The following is a 23,326-nucleotide window of genomic DNA, read 5'->3' as shown; positions in this document are numbered from 1 at the left end:
ACTAAAAAAACTGCCCAATGTAGAGCTGTCTGTTCTGTTTCCAACAGCTTGGAGAAATGCCTGCGTTTGAAATGTTCTCCTGGTGGAGGAACTTCAGTAAAGGTCACTTGGAAAGAAAACCAGTCTTTTTTACCTGGCGCTGAGCAGACAGGAGGAATACTTGGTAAAATAAAATATTATTTCATACACTGAGAATCGCCAAATAAATACGAAGCAGCATGTTTCATGTCTGGACAGCGATCTAAAATGGACCCGGAAATCTGCCTGTCGTACTTCATAGACCAGGTGTGCCAATTCTGCCATCAATATAAATCTTCCAAAAGGTGAAAAACTCACTTGCCACCGTTTGCGTCAAATAAAACCATTACGCTTCGGGATATATAAGACGAGAGATATAAACTGGTGTTTAACTGCATAGCAATAAGATCAGTTGGTGCACAGAGCGAGTGTGTTAGTAGTCACAGCTGTCGGGTTAGGCGCCGTGGTAAATTAAGCCTCTATAAGGATTTGAAATTCAGTCATAAAGGTAGAATTGACCACGTTGTTTGGTGAGGGTGAACAACGCGGTCCCTGGGGCGAATCTTTCAGTACCTGTGCACCACAAGCAGCACTTAAAAGCACGCAGCACAAAAGTCACGAGTAGCAGCCACAGATATAGTGATGGAGACTAGGCACGATAACAGGGCTGGTACAGTGCAGCCTCACAGGTTTACCCTGACGCTGTGGGAGGGACAACAGGGGCGTACTACACGGGCAACATTTATCTGTGGGTGTGGGTAGAAACAAACCCAATGTGTTCTGTACAAGCTTTGCCCCCCTCCCCTCTGTTTCCTTGTCAACAGGTTGTCCTAACACAGAGCGGGCAGCAGATGCAGGGGCTTCGGGGTCGTTTTCGTTAGGGAGGCACCCCGTCTCATGAGACACCCACCACAATGTGGGCGGGAATGCTCACTTGTAGCTCCTCCCCTTCAGTTCTCTACCCTCTGTGAGAGCAGCGTGACTTGAATCCAGGTCGGCCTGTCTGTTCTGCCGTCAGTCAGTGTGTCAGTACCTCCTCTTTCCCTGCTTCCCACTGTCTGTCATGCAGGTTTTGGGTCTAAGAGCTGGATAGGGGGGAGGACAAATAAAACTGTTAATTAAAACTCACGTACTCAAATATAAGTGAGCTCTAATCAACACAAAGGGTTATTGTTAGAAACAGTGCAGGGATTCTATTTTTCTAATCAACGTAATGGGCACGGCACGAACATGTTAAGCTAGCTTACCCGGATCTGCTGTCGGCTTCTTCTTGTTGTGATGGACTATCTGATTCTCATTGGTCATCTTCACATCCTGGTCCTCCACGTGGTTACTGCAACACAACCACATAAAAAAGAAGAAAGACACAGCGGTTTCATTTTTTGGGGGGGATAATTGTCAATCATCTGTCTGCACCTATTACAGGAAGTTGGAAAGGGGGAGGACACAACATGACGACGCTGGTTCACAACAAAGTCTCAAGCCGATTGGTCCAGACCTTGGGAACAAATATGCAGAGCTGGAGAGAGAGACATAAAGGAAGAGAGAGAAACAGGGAGGAATGGAGGGGGTTTTGGGGTAGAGGTAGGCTATCACAAGCAAAACTGTGGAGGCAGGGAGCAGAGAGGACAGGGTGGCATGGCTGAGTGGGGGACAATTTGAGGGCACTGGAGGACTCTTCAGTACAGGGTTTGACCACAAGGGGGTGCTGACATGGGGCTTTCAGGACTCTGCTACTCACGGTCGGTGGTGTCTGCTGCCTCGGGGGCTGGAGTGGAGAAGAGCAGAGCTCTGTTCAAGACACGTCACTATTTAACATCCAGCCATGTTATTTCAACCAACAACTGCCTGGACATGAGATGCCTTAAGTGTGGGGTAAGTTCTCTGTCTGGGACAATTCAAATAATTTGCTGAGGTTGGGCAAGGGGGAAGGCTGGATTTTAGATGGGGCTCATCAAGACAACATGGAGGGCAAGCTGCAAAACAATGCGGGGCCAATAAAGAATGAGTACACTCCCTCAACATGCAGCTGACAACCGTGTGTCAACCATGTGTCCGACTAATCTGACAGCCAATCATAGTATGCTGGTAGCTGGGTCACGCTGCATGCGAGCCTAAATGCCAGGGTACCTGATGACGGTGTTGCGCTCACGATGGGCGATGTAGGCGTTGTCGGTGAACAGGATGGTGTGGTATGGCACCACGGGGTCACAGGTCGGCAGGATGCCTCGCGCTGCGTGGCTGACGCTGTCCAGTATGCCGTTATACACCAACAGGTCATCCACCAGCAGCTAAACGTGCATACACATAACCGAGAGGATTTTACATGCCTCATGTCCAGAAGTATGTTGAAAGAGCTATTATACTGGTAAATACGTGTATTCCAGGAGCTTGACAAAGTAAAATGTTAAGTATAAACGAGGTAAACGTGAGGTTTCGGTTTGATTTTTTTTTCTTATATAATTTATTTCTGATTTTCCCCTTTTTTTCACAATTTAGTGGCCAATCGATCCCTGTTTTAGTTCAAACACCCACCCTTGTACTGTATGCGTTCGCCAACTGCATCTCTCTGGCCGGCAGTCTCGAAGGAGACGCCTCGTCACGAAAGTGGCGAGGCGAACCCGGGCCGAACCACTGCTTTTCCCGACACACACTGAGACGCATTCATGTGACGAACACAAGCCGACTCCGCCCCCCTCCCGAAGACAGCGTTGCCAGTTACTGCTGCTTCGTCGAGTCCAGCCATAGTTGGATCTGACGAGACCGGGGCGCGAACCCCGGTCCCCAGTGGGCGACTGCATCGACACGAAGCCGATGCTTACACCGCTACACCACCACGGACCCCCTGTGTGATTTTGACTGCACGCTTATTTGGAGTTGAGGGAGCAGCAATAAGGAAATATGTTAACATGGAAGATGATAATCACCCCAAACTCCTTCACTCCTCTCTGGGGTGTCTTGGAGTAGTTCCACAGTTTAATCATGGAGACCGTCACCGGCTGGTCAAATATGACGTACACACGGTTTACCTGCAATACACACAACCAACCATGTCAAAGCCAATAGGTCAGATCTCTCACTCGATCATTAAAACTCTGTTATAGTCCTACTAAAGTCTACTCTCGCTTTCTTATCCGAGTGTTCATGTTTTCTTTACATCACTTTTTTTTTTTTGGGGGGGGGGTTTCCCCCGTTTTCTCCCCAATTGTACTCGGCCAATTACCCTATTTCCCCCCCCCCGATATGTCCCAGTCGCTGCTCCACCCCCTCTGCCGATCCGGGGAGGGCTGCAGACTACCACAGGACTCCTCCGATATATGTGGAGTCACCAGCTACTTCTTTTCACCTGACAGTGAAGAGTTTCACCAGGGGGACGTAGCGCGTGGGAGGATCACGCTATTCCCCCCCCAGTTTGCCCTGACTGACCAGAGGAGGCGCTAGTGCAGTGACCAGGACACAAACCCACATCCGGCTTCCCACACACAGACACGGCCAATTGTGTCTGTAGAAACGCCCGACCAAGCCAGAGGGTAACACGGGGATTTGAACCGGCGATCCCCATGTTGGTAGGCAACAGAATGGACCGCCACGCTACCCGGACGCCTTCTTTACTTCACTTTAGCAGCCATGCCCACCTCACAGTTTGGAAAGTTACCCCCACAGCTATGCGATCAAATCAAAATGGGAATTTATAATTTGACCGCACTGGTCAGTGGGCCCAAAAAAAGAAAACATGAACAATTATAAGTACAGAACCATCCATCCATTTATCCTGATATTTTGGCCCAAATAGCCTTTTCAAATTGCAGCATGCACTGAAACTCACACACACACACATACCAGTCCAGGCAGCACTGGGGACAGCCACATGTGCCTTCCATCGTAGGTGCTGTTTTCACCGTCCACCAGTTTGTCTGGAGTCCTCACGTCTCCATTCACACTGTCCAGGACGTTCACACTGTCTGGAAAGGCAGCGATGTCTGGGCAGGGTCACGTTGAGGAACAGAAAGATCAAATCCCAGCGCTGTTCCAGTAGCTCTTCCTCATTCCCCCCATTAGGGTAACATCCTTCCAACATAAGGAGTTCTGTTAAGTGACAGGTGTTGTACTATTTGCTCAGGATGTAGTTACTACACAATTACACTTCTGCAAGGGAGAAGATGGATCCCCCCCCCCCAAGATTCCTTGTTTGATTTGAACTGCATCCTTTGAGCACGATGCTCTCCCACCTGGACAGTAATATGTCCATTATACAAGCTGCTCAACTGAATTCGGGTCGCGGGGATGCTGGAGCCTATCCCAGCAGTCACTGGGCAGCAGGCAGGCAGGCAGACACCCTGGACAGGCTGCCAGGCCATCACAGAGCCCACACACACACACACACCCCTAGGGACAATGTAGTATGGCTGATTCACTTGACCTGCAGGTCTCTAGACTGTGGGAGGAAACTGGAGCACCCGGAGGAAACCCACGCAGACACGGGGAGAACATGCAAACTCCACACAGAGGACGACCCGAGACGACCCCCAAGGTTGGACTACCCCGGGGCTCGAACCCAGGACCTTCTTTCTATCTTTTTTTTTGGATTTCCCCCCTCTTTTTCCTCCCCAATTGTATCTGGTCAATTACCCCACTCTTCCGAGCCGTCCCGGTCGCTGCTCCACCCCCTCTGCCGATCCGGGGAGGGCTGCAGACTATCAAATGCCTCCTCCCATACATGTGGAATCGCCAGCCGCTCCTTTTCACCTGACAGTGAAGAGTTTCACCAGGGGGACGTAGCGCTTGGGAGGATCACGCCATTGCCCCCAGTTCCCCCTCCCCCCCGAACAGGCGCCCCGACCGACCAGAGGAGGAGCGAGTGCAGCGACCAGCACACATACCCACACGGATGCCCGACCAAGCCGGCGGTAACACGGCGATTCGAACCGGAGATCCCTGTGTTGGTAGGCAACGGAATAGACCGCTACGCTACCCAGACACCCCGAACCCAGGACCTTCTTGCTGTGAGGTGACCACGTTAACCACAGCACCACCGTGCCACAGATTAATATATTTACTGTATTAATTGAACAATATCCAAAGGTTAAGATTTTCAATTTGAAAGCAGTTACTGCTTCAATAAAAATGATTCCATTCCATAAAATAGAATAGAATACTAGTTATTAGTCATTATGTACATACATACAAATGAAACTGCCTCTCTGCATTTAACCCATCTAGCTGTGGGCAGCCTCCGTGCAGCCCCCGGAGACCAACTCCAGTTATTTCTTGCTATTGCCTTGTTCAGGCGCACAGACAGGAGTATTAACCCTAAACGATGACAAGCATGTTAGAACTAAGATTAGCCTCAAGAAATTTGCTTACACAACTAAGTTGTGTTTTCCTTAAAGATAGTCATCTGCATTTTGGAAATATGAATAAATAAATTCTAGGTACAAGATGTTTTGGGATGAGACTCTTCAAATGCATTTATTCTCAAACACTTGGGGATGACAGGGTGGTTCCAAGCGGACCCGTGTGGATGGACCAGAAAGGATACTGTTGTCGCTGAGGCCGATCTTCTCGTGCTTCTGGTCGTAAAACTCGATGCCGTTGAGCCCGATGTAGTAGGGGTCTCCCCAAGTGGTCAGCAGCTGCAGCTGGAAGATAACTGGCAGGTCAGAAGTCAAGGACAATTCAGCACTGAACACCGTGTGTAGCGATGAAAACAGACCCGTGAGAAACATCAAATAGATCTTCTTTTTTTTTTAATACCTGAATTGGACAAAGCTGTAACCTGCCTGCCAGTGACTCTTCACAATTAGACTGCCGCCAACTCAAGGCCATAAACTGTTACCCATTGCTGAAAAATGTACTGTTTGTGAACATCAAGTTAAATTCAAGGCTTTTTAAGACCCCTTTAATACCACTAGCAGTGACAGCATAAATAAATTAAAAGCTGAAACAGGATACCGAAATGGTATCAGACAGGAAGTGAGCTTGTGAGATGTTACCATCCATCCATTATCCAAACCGCTTATCCTGCTCTCAGGGTGGCGGGGATGCTGGAGCCTATCCCAGCAGGCATTGGGTGGCAGGCGGGGAGACACCCTGGACAGGCCGCCAGGCCATCACAGAGATGTTACCAATCATGCTTTTATGCTCGGTGTTAAATATAAATAAGTTGTCCTGTCTCAACAATCTCATCTGAAGGAGAGAAATAGAGGGGCAGAGAGAGGGGCATTATTGCTAAATGTACACAAGGAATGTAGACGATGCAAACAAATGCTGCTTGAGGGTTAAAACAAAAATGACTGGTTGGTTCTGACACTGGCACGAACACCATGCTACATCCTGTGAGCAAGACATTGTGCATTACCAGCAGCTAGCTGATTAGCAGCTAGCATGATTTGGTGCACCATGTGTGGTCCTCTAATTTACAAAAGGATACATCCGCAAGGCATGATGGGAGCTTCGTAGTCCATGCTTGCCTGCTCTTGTTTCTTAGCGCCTCCCCTGATTTGAGACAAGACAGGATTAGAAATGGGAAGACGCCGTTGTCACAATCTCTCATGACAACACAACAGCACAAAGGGGCGAAACTTTGGGTCCTTACTTGAGCGAGTAGTCCTCTGCGGTCTTGCTATCAGCGGTGGGGGTCTGGAGGAAGTCTATGAAGAGAATCTCCTGGGCAAAGTCAAAGTGACAGTTTCCCGGCCCCTTCCTGATGAGGAAGCCCTCGGGCGGGGAGATGGCGACGTCATCCATGAACACATGGACCAGCTTAACCTGAAATGCCATGAGAGGAGCAGAATATGATGGGATGGAATGTTGGTATTCTCCAAAATTACAGATCTGCGCGGGCCTGAAAATTAAACTCAAGCCCAGCCTGTGACATTCAGGCCTGACCAGAGCCAGCCTCGACAGAGCTGGTTCAAAACCCGACCTGGGACTAAGACGAGCAGAACCAGAGTGGATGCAGCAGTTGATAGAGCATTTTGTTAATATTGATTGCAAAAAGGAAAACTATACACAGCCTCCCTGCCCCGGCTCACCTTTTTTTAAAGTGTGTAACTTCTTATTTATTTTAACCAGATAGTGAAGAGAGACAAAGTATAGGGGAGAGACAGAAAGATTGTGTGGGGGAGGCAGGGAGTGTAGCAAAAAGCCTGAGCAGGACTCAAACTGAAGATTCACAGCCCATGTGGTTTACACTTTTCTGGCAGGTGTGTTTAAGTGTTGTTTTTTTTTCACTGACAAGCTTGGTACTAAATATATTGCACTACACCATAACATCCATCCATCCATTATCCAACCCGCCCATCCTGCTCTCAGGGTTGCTGGAGCCTATCTCAGCAGTCATTGGGCGGCAGGCAGGGAGACACCCTGGACAGGCCGCCAGACCATCACAGGGCCGACACACACACTCACATTCACACCTAGGGACAATTTAGTATGGCCGATTCACCTGACCTACATGTCAGCACTTCGAGGAAACCCACACAGACACGGGGAGAACATGCAAACTCCACATAGAAGACGACCTGGGAGACTTTTTCTACCTATGCTCCACTAGCCGCCAATCATGTTTTCCCTCCTTCCCTGATGGCTAGTGTCTTTTTAAGGTGGGAAAAGCTTGGCATCAACACCTTTAAAGACTTGTATATTGATGTTTTTTCCTCTTTTCAGCAATTGTCAAGACAAATTTTCACTTCCTAAGCAACATTTTTTCAGATATGAGCTTTGCTCATAACACGTTTCCCCACCTACCTAATGGTTCTGTTCTAGATAGTTTCCTGACACCAATCCCAACCTTAAAAGGCTCCATCTCATATATTTATAACCACATTTATCTTTTACGTCCGGACTCCTTAAATTCCATTAAGTTGTTATGGGAGAAGGATCTGGGGGAGGCAATATCAGAGGAAATTTGGGCGGAGATTTTAAAACGAGTTCATAAATCCTCTATTTGCGCGAGACATAGCCTTATTCAGTGTAAATTGGTTCATCGCACTTATTATACTAATGCCCGTTTGTCAAAGTTCTATGATGGGGTGTCCCCTGCATGCAACAGATGCCAGCATTCACCTGTGGATCTTATACATTTTTGCATAAATATTGGACAGAAGTTTTTAACATAATTTCTGTAATAAGTGGGGGAAAAGTTGAGCCTGACGCATTTGGTGCATTGTTTGGAGTCTTTCCTATGTTACCAACTCTCTAAGCAGTTAAAAAAGACCTCCTGGCTTTTACCACTTTTTTGGCCAGGAGACTAATAGTAATTAAATGGAAGTGACAGGCGTCACCTTCTCATATTCACTGGGCTCGAGACGTTCTCTATTTTCTCAAACTAGAAAGACTTCGACTTTCACGGAGTGGTTCTGCTGGTAAATTCCAGAAATCATGGGGTCCATTTTTTCAATTTATTAATCACATAAGTTTCCCATTTATCCCGGACTGATAAACTTTTTTATGGTTTACAGTGGTACTAATACTGGGCTGGGTGCAGTTTAACTGCTGTTACACCAATTTATTGTCTAGTAGGGACACCACTGTTTGCTGACTGATGTTTTGCTTTTGTTTTTTCACTTTATTTTTGTTATTGTTATTTTTAGTTTATTTTCTGAGGCAGTAATGCTGTTTTTGTGTATAACATTTTTGATTGTCACTTTTTTACAGTATTTTGATAACAGGGAAGTTTATTGTATACGTACATATAGATATATATTTATACCCGTTTTGGAAAAAAAAAATTGTAATGCACTGGTGGCGCACTTGTATCTTCGTGTAAAACTTAATAAACAAAGTAAAAAAAAAAATTTTTAAAAAAGAAGACGACCTGGGACAACCCCCAAGGTTGGACTACCCCGGGGCTCGAACCCAGGACCGTCTTGCTGTGAGGTGACCGCGCCAACCACTGCATCACCGTGCCGCCCACTCCTTTTAAAAAGTCCTTCCTCATCAAAAGACTTGGAAAAAGGACCGCTACATATAGAATATGTACCATGCTGCAGTGATAAACAGAGTAGCAACAGAGCAGAAACTACTGCACTAGATGAATGAAGGATGAATACGGAGGATGTCTCACCCCCCTGTAGGAATCCTCTGGAGACTTATTGTAGTTCCAGACACGGAGCCCGGCGATGGTTTGGGGCTTTTCAAAGGTGAAGGTGAGGGTGTGGGGCTCCCCGTAGGAGAAAGGGATCAGCCACATGTGCTGATCCTCTGTGGTGATGTTGTGACCGTCTATCAGTCTGAACAAATTTCAAAATTCATTCAAAACTTATTAGTGTAGCACTTTTAACATGCTTTATAAACTTGTTAAGTCTTCGTTTTTATTCTGTGTTGTACACTGTGTTTACAACAAAATACCATGTAAACAAGCTTGTTTTAATGTCAACAAGTTTATCTGACCATCAACACTCTGTCGGTCATCTTTTGGGTTAACAGTGTCCTTCAGCTTCACAGCAAGCAAAATGTGAACTCATTCTGGACGTTTCTGTCCGTCTTACTTATCCAGTGTGCGCAGGTCCTGCCCGTACTCAGACAGGTCGTTGAGGTCCCTGGGCAAGGCGGCCATCATGCTGAGGTCCAAAGGTAGGCTCTCCCCCTCCTTACCCACAACCTCCAGCCCAGTCAGCCCCATGTAGTGGGAGTCCCCCCAGGTCATCACCAGCTCCAGCCTGAGCCCTGCAACAGAGAAGGGTCACCAGGTGAGGGGGGCAAAGGGCAAACACGCTTTCATATGAAAATAATCAGTCAGTGTCTGAAGTTTAAAAAAAAAAAAAAGAAAGAAAGGGGGCATCCAGGTGGTTTAGCGGTCTAATCCGTTGCCTACCAACACGGGGATCACCGGATCGAATCCCCGTGTTACCTCAGGCTTGGTCGGGTGTCCATACAGACACAATTGGCTGTGTCTGCGGGTGGAAAGCCGGATTTGGGTGTGTGTCCTGGTCACTGCACTAATGCCTCCTCTGGTCGTTCGGTGGGGTGGGGAATAGCGTGATCCTCCCATGTGCTCTGTCCCCCTGGTGAAACCCCTCACTGTCAGATGAAAAGAAGTGGCTGGCGACTCCACATGTATTGGAGGAGATATGTGGTAGTCTGCAGCCCTCCCTGGATCGGCAGACGGGGTGGAGCAACAACCGGGACGGCTCGGAAGAGTGAGGTAATGGCTGGACACAATTGGGGAGAAAAAAAAAAATCCCCGCCCCCCAAAAAAGAAAATAAACCAGCATCCATAGCTAAGCATAAAGAGCCAGTCTTGAACTGCAGTGATTCCTGCAAAATTGTGGGTAGATGTAACAGATGGGCGGGAGGTAACTGACATGTATAGTGTACTTTTCATGAAATATTCTACAATTATTGACTTCAAATGCATCTTGATTTTGGTCAAAGAGGCTAGTTTGAAAGTCTTTGGTCTGTTTTTCACCAACTAGGACTGTCACACTGCAGTGCCTAGCTCTCCCGATGGAATGCTTTTAGATATTGTATATTTGTCTACCTGTAGGGTTGTTGATGTGTGTGTGTGTGTGTGTGGGGGGGGGGTGTCCTGGGTTATAACAACCATCTAGAGCAGTTGGTGTTAAACTGTATGACTTCCACAGCTGGTGTGTGTGTGTGTGTGTGTGTGTGTGTGTGTGTGTGTGTGTGTGTGTGTGTGTGTGTGTGTGTAGTGGCGGTTTGATTCATACTCACACTTCCCAGTGTACATGCCAGGAATTTGTTCCATGGAGTCCTCAGACTGGCTTTTCGCTGGGTGGAGATGGAGTTTCATCTGAAGACGAGGACATGAGGAGCCATCAGACACAGAGCTATCTTTACACTACCGTGGCTCATTTTCGATGTCATATACCGATATTTAAATTCCCTCATCTAGCAGATGCTACTATCCAAAGTGAGTTAGAAGAGCCTGCAATGAGCAGACATATCCGTGTCAACCTACAGGCATCTTAAAACACTAAATGACGAAATATGATCGCCAAGAGCACATGTCATGTGCAGTTAGTGCAAGTGTGCAATAAGCAGATCACCAACAGTGACAAGTACAGGATTTAATTTAGACATTAGCTGGACAATGCCACAGATCTACACAACAGTCAAAACACAACGGAGCTTTCAGGAGTAGGAGCCCTGCTAACTGACACCAGTGTGTTGAACAGCAGTGTACTCACGGTGAAGTCCTCCTCTCTGAAGCCGGCTTGCGTGAAGGGTCTCTCCTCTCCTTCTCCGTCAGCCGTGCGGGGTCTCTGCAGCTCCTCCTCGTACACCAGGCTGTCGGCACCTCCGCCCTCGCTTTGGAAGGTCTCATCATAACAAGACATGGCCTCCAAGATCTCGTCGTCTGTGGTGAACAGGATGGTGTCCCCAAACTGGTCCAGTCCTGTGCCAGTTGGTAGAGAAAGACTTACTGTAGATTTACAGTCAGGGTTGAGCAGCATACTATGAAAAAGTATTTAGTGCCCGAATACTGAGGAGTTTTCAAAATGTAATCAGTAGCGTATTCAGCTATGATACTCAAAAAAGTAACTCATTTAGATTACATTTAGGATACATCTTCATACCGCACTTGTGAAACAGCTGCTCTGTATCATGAATATTATTTATGTCATCCATCCATTATCCAAACCACATATCCTGCTCTCAAGGTCACGGGGTTGTTGGAGCCTATCCCAGCAGTCACTGGGCGGCAGGCGGGGGGACACCGTGGACAGGCCGCCAGGCCATCACAGGGCCCACACACACACACACACACACACACACACACACACCTAGGGACAATTTAGTACGACCGATTCACCTGACCTACATGTCTTTGGACTGTGGGAGGAAACTGGAGCACCTGGAGGAAACCCACGCAGACACAGGGAGAACATGCAAACTTCACACAGAGGACGACCCCCAAGGTTGGACTACCCCGGGGCTCGAACCCAGGACCTTGTTGCTGTGAGGCAACAGCGCTAACCACTGCACCACCGTGCCGCCCAACTTTCATGTCATATTGTTTTGTTTCTTATTCCCTGGTAATATTGGTATTCCTGTGCCATCATCTCAATATGTGTCGATCATCTGCCAATTACTGCTGTGCTTTACTCACGCGTGTTGCACGCAGGAGGAAATGTGCACTTGATGTGAAAATACTTCATAGTATTTTTAAAGACCGTATCATTACTTTTAAATAGGAGCAGGGTTGGCACCAGGACATATACGTATATTTCACAGGGGGGTGTGGTAATGGGGTGCGGTCTAGCCTCGGCTGCAAGCGGAGAGAGAGGGGGCATGGGTCGTGATCATCCTCGGGTGTATTCAATTGACATTCACTGCTTTACATGCTGCAGCGAGGCTGGGTCCGGGACCGAGACATGGACAAACTGACTGTACATGTGAGAGACACGGAGAAAGAAAAAGGACAGAGAGGCTCCTGAAACGAAAGGAGCAAAACAAAGAAAGACTACGGCACCGCTAAGCACTGGCCTGTGCAGCTTGGGAAAAAAGACGGTTGTAAATGGTTGGGGAAATAAAAACTCTCGTGTGTCCGTCCTCCATCTGTGAACCCACCTGATGCACAAGACTGCCACAGGGGGCTTTTAAGTTGACATCACCTCACTGTTATTAAGTGGCATGAGAAATAGGCTATGACTGGGTGTCCGGGTAGCGTAGCAGTCTATTCTGTTACCTACCAACACAGGGATCGCCGGTTCGAATCCCCGTGTTACCTCAGGCTTGGCTGGGCATCCCTACAGACACAATAGGCCGTGTCTGTGGGTGAGAAACCAGATGTGGGTATGTGTCCTGGTCGCTGCACTAGCGCCTCCTCTGGTCAGCTGGGGTGCCTGTTCGGAGGGGAGGGAGAACTGGGGGGAATAGCGTGATCCTCCCACGCGCTACGTCCCCCCGGTGAAACTCCTCACTGTCAGGTGAAAAGAAGTGGCTGGTGACTCCACATGTATCAGAGGAGGCATGTAGTAGTATGCAGCCCTCCTGGGATCGGCAGAGGGGGTGGAGCAGCGACTGGGAGGGCTCAAAAGAGTGGGGTAATTGGCCAAGTACAATTGGGGAGAAAAAGCCAAAACATTTAAAAAGAAAAAGGGCTATGACAGAGAAGTCTGAATTTTACACAGTGGAATTACATGAACACACCTACACGTGTACTACATGAACTAAGATGCATAGAGTAAATCTAACGCAGCAAACAAGATGCTCTCTATGTGTTTTATCATCACCGAGCTGCAAACTGCAGTGTAAGCCTTCCCTTTAAAATCTATTTCCTTCATTCTGAATTAAAAATTTCACTCTTATTAAAAATATTCTCCTTACACTTTGTAAAGTAAATGCATCCTGAATACTGTTGTTTCAAAACTAACATGGGTTGAATACAGATACTTAACTTCTGTATTTTTGAATACATAATGTCATTACTTGTATTTTCTCCCTAATTGTATCCGGCCAATTACCCCACTCTTCCGAGCCGTCCTGGTCACTGCTTCATCCCCTCTGCTGATCTGAGGAGGGCTGCAGACTACCACATGCCTCCTCTGATACATGTGGAGTCATCCACCGCTTCTTTTCACCTGACAGCGAGGAATTTCACCAGGGGGACGTAGCACGTGGGAGGATCACCCTATTCCCCCCAGCCCCCCCCCCCCCCAACGAACAGGTGCCCTGACCAACCAGAGGAGGTGCTAGTGCAGCGACCAGGACACCTACCCACATCCAGCTTCCCACCCGCAGACATGGCCAACTGTGTCTGTAGGGACGCCCGACAAAGCCAGAGGTAACACGGGGATTTGAACTGGCGATCCCCGTGTTGGGAGGCAGTGGAATAGACCGCTACGCTACCCGGACGCCCCATTACTTGTATTCTGTCACAACCCAACCCCGTTTACAAGACGTCATCTTAAGGTAGGAGTTGGAAAAGTGCCAGGCAAATGACAATTTAGCTCTAAGGAAAACGGCCAGTATTTCAGGACTTCCTGTGTAGCTGCTGGCTGCTGGCTTCTGTTTCCTATTAAGACTTCTTCTTTCATACACCCGCCATTGTTTACAGTCGGATTAGCAACTTGGAGTTGAGAGACGACGTCTACGACCAGATTGTTTAACGAGCAGTTGACACGGGTCAAGTGTTTCTCCACACAATACACAACCATCGATACTTCTGCAGGTGTTTTAGGTCCAGACAACAGTTGGGCCGATGCGTTCCGCCTCTCTTGCTCCCCCACACGGTCCGTTACCAACATGCAACCAAAGCGTGTTCCTGTAGAAACCACCGCCTACTCAAACGTGATTGGTCAATACTGCTCACACTAAAACAGAAACGGAACCAGAACGCTTCCGACACCAAAATCTTGTCCCGTGCCTACAGATCATACATATATATACTTTTTTTTTAATGTTTAGAGTCAAAATGCCTGCCAAATAGAGATACAGCCTCATCTTCAAACTGGGTAAAATCTGTGTGATGTGTTTTACATTGTGGATTTTGATTTACAACAACAACATGTGAATAACAGCTAGCCTAGGATAGACTAATCATAAATCACTAGTAAGATACAGGAAAGACATCTCCATCTACCTCCAGACAGGGTTCCTGATGCCTTGGCGATCTCCCCCCTGAAGATGCACCTCCCATCCAGGAGCATCTCCACCTCCTTCACCCCTCTGAAGGAATGGATGCGGGACTTGTTGTAGTTCCATACGCGGATCATGGCCACCTGGCAGGGTGCTCCGAAGTCCAGGAACACCATGTGGGATCGCCCTGGTGTGAAGGGCGCTAGCCACAGGTGCATGTCGTCCTGGGTGCGGTTGATCCCATCTATCAGGTTGGCGACCACGCGTGGGTCCTTGTTGTAGGCCGGGAGGATGTTGATGTCCGGGGGGTCGGCACTGATGTGGACGGGCCGGACGGGCTGTCCGGTGGAGCTGAACACCTCCAGGCCGTTGAGCCCCACATAGTGGCGGTCGCCCCAGGTGGACAGGATATTGATGACCAGCTGCTGGCCCCCCGGCAGCACTGGGATCTCAAACTCCTCCTCTCGCTCCATCAACGGATCCTCCTCTGCATCTTCACATAAACCCACATGGGGGTCCAGGGAAGAGACAGGGCTCTGCGGGGCCACAGAAGTGTTGTTGACCGGGACTGCCGGTGGGCCATGGGCCTGCCGTTGGAGGAACTCATCGAAGATGTCTCCCTCGAAGCCCATGTTGGAGATGCGCCCACGCTGGCACTGGTTGAACTTGGTGAGGGAGTCCCAGGACTCCATGAGGGTATCATCCTGCTGGCTGTACAGCTGGGCCCGTGGGGTACGCTGCCTCCTGCTGGTAGTTACCAGTGACATTGGCTCCTCTGAGAAAGACACACACATACACAGATAGCCTATATTAGGTAGTGGCAAGGTATAAACAGTGAGAGAATATTTGAGGCTCCACCGTCCTCCCAGTCATCACTAAACACCGACTGGTGTCACATTAAATCAGGAGACTCTTCCAAACAGAAGAACTGCGCTTGAATCCCAGTGATATTAAACATCTGTAGTGTCCTTTTTTTTAGGGGGGGGGGGGTTTCCCCCCTTTGTCTCCCAATTGAATCTGGCCAATTATCCAACTCTTTCGAACTTTCCCGGTCGCTGCTCCACCCCCTTTGCCGATCTGGGGAGGGCTGCAGACTACCACATGCCTCCTCCGATACATGTGGAGTCCGAGTCGCCAGCTGCTTCTTTTTACCTGACAGTGAAGAGTTTTGCCAGGGGGACGTAGCGCGCGGGAGGATCACGCTATTCTCCCCAGTTCCCCCTCCCCCCTGAACAGGCACCCCAACCAACCAGAGGAGGCACTAGTGCAGTGACCAAGACACATACCCACACCTGGCTTCCCACCTGCTGCTCCGACCAATTGTATCTGTAGGGACGCCCAACCAAGCCGGAGGTAACACGGGGATTCGAACCGGCGATACCCGTGTTGGTAGGCAATAGAATAGACCGCTACACTACCCGGATGCCATCTGTAGTGTCCTTTAACAAGATACTTAACCCCTTCCAGCTCCAGGCAAGCTGCTCTATGTCTGACCTCTGACCTTTCCGTAGATCGGTGGAAAGCAGGAAGGGGAGTTTCCATGAAGGGACTGATAGAATATCACAAATACACAGAGACATGGAATAGAGTAGATTTTAGAAAAAAAGATTGGGTGACACAAAGCTGAGCCTGTCATGGCTTAATCCTGAATTTCCCAGATCTCGGAATCTGTCCAGCGCTCCCAAACAACCGCTGCGCTAATGTGTGATTCCATCTGACCTCTTTTGTTTTCAAGGATCACTGCTTACCGTCAGTCGATGGGCTGTGCACATGGCACCGTACTGTTTGTTTGTGTGTATGTGAGGCAGTACAGCCTCGGACATCCTTCCATAATGAACATGATGTTAAGATTCTGTGATACGCCCAAACTGCCTGGTAATCTGATTTACAGCACAACAAAAAGCTCTCTAGAGATGCCAATTTCCTGTGTGTGTGTCAGTTGAATTTTGCATGATTAGATTTGAGATACCCCCATGTAGAACCACAGCGATGTTTCATTGGGTTTAGTAGTAATGAACTCCACTGTGGAATTAATATTCCACCGACTGGCCCAGCAAAACTAACCATCTTCTCACAATTTATGGGTGACAGAATAATGACAAGCAGTGAGCCTTAGCCCCTAAACACTCACTCATTCACACACACAGAGTGACTGACCTTGAGACGCCTTTATCAGATTAAATGACTAACATGTCAGGGAGAGCTCAGTGCATAAAGAGAACCTGTGGCAAGGAGTGTGTGAAAGTGTGCGACCCAGAAAATTCTCGTTAAAGCAGCACAACCTGACGTATGGTTAGTAACAGAATGTATCGAAGGGCTCAGCGGCAAGGGAATTAGTTGAGAAATTTGGACATCTTCATTCAGTTCGATTCTTTCTGATGCTGGCGTTGGAGACTAGGTGAAAGTTAACGGTCTGAGAGGTAATGATGAGAGATGAGAGTAGCATGATAACTATGGACCAACCAATTCTGTTTGGCATTCATTTAGTGTAGACTGGTTACTGATCTATCAATAAATCAGATACACTCATTTAGTTATTTATCACTTTTTATCTTTCTTGGTGCTATGACCTGGCCTCATGACCTCACCTACCTTTACCTGCGGATGCAGTGGTTCCAGGCTGCTGCTGCTCCTCTGTCAGCCTGGCCGTCGGGGCGGGAATCCGGGCGGAGCCCCTGCGCCCGCTAATGGGCCTGTCAGCCCTCTGCTCCCCGAGCCCCTCCAGCAGGTCACAGCCCATGTCCAGAGAGTCAGCCCTCCACTGCCCCCCGTTCACTGTCCTGTCTGCCCCTCTGCACACCCGGCCTGGGTTACACGACAGCTCCGGAAGCATGGAAGAGGAGGAGGTGGTGGCTTTGGGCTCCATAGACTGCTGAGGTACCAACCACAGCGGCCTCTCCCTCTCCCTCTGGACCTCACAGCCCTCGGGGGCTCCCCTGGTCAGGGGCTGCAGCCACTGCGGGGCTCCTCGCGAGGAGGAGGGCTGCGTGGTGACTGTGCGCTCCACGGATGCTGGCAGCTGCTCCAGCTGCTGCATAAGAGCAAGCGGTTCCTCTGAAGCAGGCAGGTCAAAGGAGTTCCTCTGCAGGGGGGAGCACAGGGTGGAGGAGGGGCCAGGTGCCGGGGACGGGGTGATGGGTGGGAGTGGCGTGTGTGTTTTGTCCTGCATGTCTATCCGAACTGGGCAACGCCCTTCTGACGCCCAGGGGTTTGAACTGAGGTCCCGCTGTGCGCTGCCACCCTCCAGGGCCCTCCTGTCGTCATGGCGCTGGGGGCTGGTGCCCCTCAGACTGTGACCTGATGACACGGGGCTGGGAGTGAAGGATTCTGGGACGTGGAAAGCCTGGAGGTCAACGGTGGTGCTGTAGTCAAAGACTTGGTTGCCACAGCCCTTCTCCAGCTCGCCCTCGAACACCAGCGTGCTGTTCAGGTAGAGCTTCACATGACGCGCCCCCACATCCAGCTCCTGCACAACAAAACAAACACAGACTCCGTTTACCTGCATGTTTACAGGCTCTTACAACAAATCAAAAGACTGACCTGGATTTTTGCCTTGTATTACAAATACTTAAGATATAAAAGTTAAGATACAAAATGGAGACCAACTACAACAGGAGTCCAATTGACCAAAAAGGACCAGCAAGGACAGGAGAAGTCTAAAGTCCACATCTATTCTTCCACCCATTCCTTCCCGTCCAGCTAAACACCGAGGCTAGTCGTAAGTAGAAGTGTCACAGAAACAAGTTAACGGCTGCCATGAGGCGACGGATAAAGGCCACCTCAAATCTCCTCTATCCACCAAGCCAGTCCGTCAGCAGAGGCAGGTTTCTCAACCCGCTCACACTGACAGACTCTTTATTACCTGACCCGCCTGTCAACAATCCAGCTCCTGGAAAACACCGCTCCGTCGTGTAACACGTATGAATGCAGACAGATCGGTTCTCAAACCAGGGTCTTGGTCCCCCTTTCTGTGAGCAGCAGCAGCGAGGTGCGAGAGGAAGTAGCCCCGGCCTTCCATCACTGCTAATCCCCTGCGGCTAATCTCTCACTGCTCCACATTCAGACCCGCAGCTGTGTGGGTCTGACGGCAGGGAGTAAAGCCAACGTCTAATGAGGACCCCGCCCCCTCTCTCGGACACATGACCCACGCCAGGACGGTGAACCCTCATCCTGAGGGCTGCACAACACACAATGGATTAAAGCCCTTTGCGGTGGCAGGCTGCTAAACCCTGAATTATCTCGGAGTTTGACACAGTGACGAGAGAGACAGACAGACAGAAGGATGAGCGGCGGTCGCACACATGGCGCGAAAACTTAAAAAGCAGATTTCCCCCAGCTGAAGTGATGTGAACAGTCCAACCTGGTGTCAACCGTCAAAGCCCGCATCAGCCTTTGCTGAAATGGAGCTGAGAAAAGGAAACTGATGGATAAATAAAATACCGCACTAAAATAAAAAAGGTACCAACGTTGATGCTGCGGTTGTAGTTCCAGATTTTGATGCGGGATATTCCAAAGTCTGGCGAGCACTCTGCATTTCTGATGATGAAGTAAAGCTGGATGGGCGGGTGGAACGGACACGTCCACATGTGACGCTCCTTGGTGGTCTATTCAGCCCAGAGGAGGAGACAAGAAAACCACAGGTCAGCATCACCACTACACAACATTCGTTTAAAAATATAAAATCGATCAATCAAAAACAATAAAAGTGCCACAAATGTACGATCCCTCAAGAAGACGGTGATTAAATCAATGAGCACCTTTCCATTAAAAAAACAAAAACAAATCGGTTTCACTGAATGCATCACTGACCTTTAGCAAACCAGCAGGACCACACAACAACTCCAACTGATGTTATTTCAATAAACCGATAGTGCGGTGATGTGAATCATAACATGATAGGTGTCACAGTAAAAAAAAATAAAAAATTCTTTATTGTGATACAGGGCACATCCATTGATAAGCCAGGACAGATCCATACACTCCTATGCTAAAGTTTAGACCACAAAACGGAGGAGGAGACCTACAAAGAGGTGATTGCACACGCACACACATACTATATATATACACATATATACATACATACATACACAGAGACACACACACACACACACACACACACACACACACACACACACACACACACAGAAAGAAGCCTGCCTCAGAGGAATGATATGCCAACTGACAGCAAAGTGAAGATTTCATTTCAACCAGTCTCTGGTGGATTAAGAGAAGAACTGACAAGCAGGGGAGCGTGGGACTGCTGTGCTGTGAGACACACAGATCACAGGGACAAAATATATCCCATCACTTTAAAAATCATTCATGCCGTCTACAACAACAGCTGAGTTCCACAAGCTTGTGCGCTAAGACTGAGGCATTGAAAATGTGAACAATACATTACATTACAGTCATTTAGCCGATGCTTTTATCCAAAGTGACTTACAATAAGTGCATCATTTAACGTAGGAAATCAGGAGAACTACTAGTCATCAGAGGTCATAAGTGCAACAACAAGCATCTAAGAGCAAAACCAGTGCTAAAGTAAAAGCGCAAGAAAGAGATTTTTTTTTTAAATGAGTGAATACAATAAGTGCTAAGAACAAGTAACAGGGTAGTAGTTTTTGAAGAGGTGAGTTTTCAACCTGCGCCGAAAGATGGGCAGCGACTCCGCTGTCCTGACATCAGTGGGGAGTTCATTCCACCACTGTGGGGTCAGGACAGAAAAGAGCTGTGACCGGGTCGATCGGCACTAGGGGCCTCTGAGCGACGGGGCAACCAGGCGTCCCGAGGCAGCAGAGTGGTCGGGCGGGGGTGTAGGGCTTGACCATGGCCTGGAGATAGGAAGGAGCTGTTCCTTTCACTGCCCTGTAGGCCAGCACCAGGGTCTTAAACTGGATGCCAGCAGCTACTGGGAGCCAGTGTAGGGACATGAGAAGGGGGGTTGTGTGGGAGAACTTAGGGCGGTTGAACACCAGACGAGCTGCAGCTTTCTGAACAAGCTCCAGTGGTTTGATGGCTGACGCCGGGGTGCCAACAAGGAGGGAGTTGCCGTAGTCCAGCCGGGAGATGACCAGAACCTGGATGAGCACCTGTGCTGTCTCGTCAGTGAGGAATAGGAGAATCCTCCTGATGTACAGCTACAGCACTTTCCAGCCAGCTTAGTTATCTCCTTGTTGCTATGGGACTGACGTTCTGCTCTCTGCTCCACGTTAGACATGGCGTCTGATGACTGGCCTCTGATTGGCCAACATCTGATCAGGATGTGTTCATGCTTAACAAATGCAGCACACACACATGCACACACACACACGTGTGATCTTTCAAAAGAAATCAAACAAATTTGTTCAACCAACTGAACATAAGATAGACAAAAGTTTAAAGAAAATATTAAAGGCTGTGTTAATTCATTTTACATACCTGTTTAATCTAATTCAGGGCTGCAGGGACAAGCTAAAGTCAATGTCAGAGAGCACTGGGTGAATGGGCAATTTAGAGCCTCCAGTCAGCCTAACCCACATGCCTCTGCACTGTGAGGGAAACCAGAGTATCCAGGGGTGACCCAGTTGAAGGTACAGACTCCACACACGAGGGCTGCTATCAAACATAGAACTATTTTGCTGTGAAGCAGCAGTGTTAACCACTTAACCACCGACCTCAAGGGTTCTGAGGGTTTATCCTGATGTTCCTCAAACTACTATTACTACTACTACTACTACTACTTCTGGCTGCTCCCGTTAGGGGTCGCCACAGCGGATCATCCATTTCCATCGCGTTCTGTCCTCTGCATCTTCCTCTGTCACACCAGCCACCTGCATGTCTTCCCTCACCACATCCATAAACCTCCTCATTGGCCTTCCTCTTTTCCTCTTCCCTGGTAGCTCCATCTTCAGCATCCTTCTCCCAATATACCCAGCATCTCTCCTCCACACATGTCCAAGCCATCTCAATCTTGCCTCACTTGCTTTGTCTCCAAACCGTCCAACCTGAGCGGTCCCTCTAATATACTCGTTCCTAATCCTGTCCTTCTTCATCACTCCCAATGATAATTTTATCATCTTCATCTCTGCCACCTCCAGCTCCACCTCCTGTCTTTTCATCAGTGCCACTGTCTCCACACCATATAACATAGCTGGTCTCACACCATCTTGTAAACCGTCCTTTTAACTCTTGCTGGTACCCTTCTGTCACACATCACTCCTGACATTCTCCTCCACCCACTCCACCCTGCCTGCACTCTCTTCTTCACCTCTCTTCTGCACTCCCCGTTACTTTGGACAGTCGACCCCAAGTATTTAAACTCATCCACCTTCGTCACCTCTACTCCTTGCATCCTCACCATTCCGCTGTCCTCCCTCTCATTCATGCATAGGTATTCCGTCTTGCTCCTACTGACTTTCATTCCTCTTCTCGCCAGTGTATACCTCCACCTCTCCTGGCTCTCCTCAACCTGCATCCTACTATCGCTACATATCACAATGTCATCCGCAAACATCATTGTCCAAGGACACTCCTGCCTGATCTCATCCGTCAACCTGTCCATCACCAATGCAAACATGTTCCTCTGATGTTCCTCAAACTATAATCTCAGTATTGAGTTTGATTAAATGTTCAGCTCCACCACAAAGCAGTAACTGCCAAAAACAGACTCCTGAGGAGACCCACCTTGGCCTTGCCGTTAACCAGTGCTCCCAGGTTGCCGGGGAAGTCAGCGTTTCTGATGTCCAGGTCGTGGGGCGACACGTACAACTTCCTGTTTCGCATGCAAAAGAACTGCATCTCGGTCAGCCCCACCTGCAGGGCGTTCCCCCAGTTTGACAGGATCTCCATTGTAACGTACAGTGCGGGCATCACATCTGAAGGGGACCGCCTTCTCTGCCATGACAACACAAACAGACAGTTACTGGATTGAAGCGCTCCCACGTGGCAGCTTAGAAATGACTGTAGCCCCATCTACATCTGGTATTAACATACGGTCTATACCTGGACATGCCATCTAGATACTGAACAATCCAATCGCATTCTTTGTGTTTACACCTGGGGGTTTTTATGCACTCTGATTTTCTGTGTGTATTACGCAGAATAGAGGAGTCGTTGCAGGGGTAGTGGTCCCGTCTATTGGCAACCACACAAACAAGGGCCAGACTGGACTGTAAGGTGCACAGTCCAACTGCGAATCATGCTCTGCTCAAAACCTCAGTAATGGGGGGCATCCGGGTAGCATAGCGGCCTATTCAGTTGTCTACCAACACGGGGATCGCCAGTTCGAATTCCCGTGTTGTCTCCGTCTTGGTCGGGCGTCCCTACAGACATAATTGGCCGTGTCTGCTGGTGGGAAGCCGGATGTGGGTGTGTCCTGGTCGCTTCACTAGCGCCTCCTCTGGTCGGTTGGGGTGCTTGTTCGGGGGGGGCCTGGGGGGAAATAGCGTGATCCTACCCCTCACTAAGTCCCCCTGGCGAAACTCCTCACTGTCAGGTGAAAAGAAGCGGCTGGGGGACTCCACATGTATCGGAGGAGGCATGTGGTAGTCTGCAGCCCTCCCCGTATCGGCAGAGGGGGTGGAGCAGTGACCAGGATGGCTTGGACGAGTGGGGTAATTGGACGGGTACAATTGGGGAGAAAAAGGGGGAATAAAAATTTAAAAAAAAAAAAAAAAAAACAACAACTCAGTAATGGCGCAAATGACACTGTCTGTTTGCGTCAAATCTGGCAACATAAAGGATTGTGTGTACTGGAGTATGACACCAGGTGTCTTATGACTCA

At 48.8% G+C, this 23,326-nt stretch overlaps 1 protein-coding gene across 1 annotated transcript in view; it reads right to left on the bottom strand.

Moving 5' to 3' along the window:
* Positions 1 to 966: 966 nt before the first annotated feature.
* Positions 967 to 23,326, bottom strand: part of LOC130127391 (katanin-interacting protein) — a 35,143-nt gene continuing 12,783 nt past the window's right edge. Inside the window, exons 12-27 of the mRNA XM_056297021.1 lie at positions 22,228 to 22,437; positions 19,032 to 19,169; positions 17,164 to 18,031; positions 14,570 to 15,340; positions 11,172 to 11,380; positions 10,696 to 10,774; positions 9,510 to 9,687; positions 9,086 to 9,251; positions 6,614 to 6,786; positions 6,449 to 6,513; positions 5,558 to 5,668; positions 3,859 to 3,998; positions 2,946 to 3,047; positions 2,149 to 2,309; positions 1,266 to 1,351; positions 967 to 1,103 (exon numbers count right to left, since the gene is read on the bottom strand). Of these exons, the coding sequence (XP_056152996.1) occupies positions 1,045 to 1,103; positions 1,266 to 1,351; positions 2,149 to 2,309; positions 2,946 to 3,047; positions 3,859 to 3,998; positions 5,558 to 5,668; positions 6,449 to 6,513; positions 6,614 to 6,786; positions 9,086 to 9,251; positions 9,510 to 9,687; positions 10,696 to 10,774; positions 11,172 to 11,380; positions 14,570 to 15,340; positions 17,164 to 18,031; positions 19,032 to 19,169; positions 22,228 to 22,437 (3,516 nt within the window). The 3' untranslated portion in view covers positions 967 to 1,044. The remainder of the gene's footprint in view (positions 1,104 to 1,265; positions 1,352 to 2,148; positions 2,310 to 2,945; positions 3,048 to 3,858; positions 3,999 to 5,557; positions 5,669 to 6,448; positions 6,514 to 6,613; positions 6,787 to 9,085; positions 9,252 to 9,509; positions 9,688 to 10,695; positions 10,775 to 11,171; positions 11,381 to 14,569; positions 15,341 to 17,163; positions 18,032 to 19,031; positions 19,170 to 22,227; positions 22,438 to 23,326) is intronic.

This window comes from Lampris incognitus, chromosome 17 (genome assembly GCF_029633865.1).
Source record: "Lampris incognitus isolate fLamInc1 chromosome 17, fLamInc1.hap2, whole genome shotgun sequence".
Taxonomy (NCBI): Eukaryota; Metazoa; Chordata; class Actinopteri; order Lampriformes; family Lampridae; genus Lampris; species Lampris incognitus.
The sequence above is the reverse complement of the archived record's forward strand: the minus strand, read 5'-3'. Positions and strand labels throughout refer to the sequence as shown.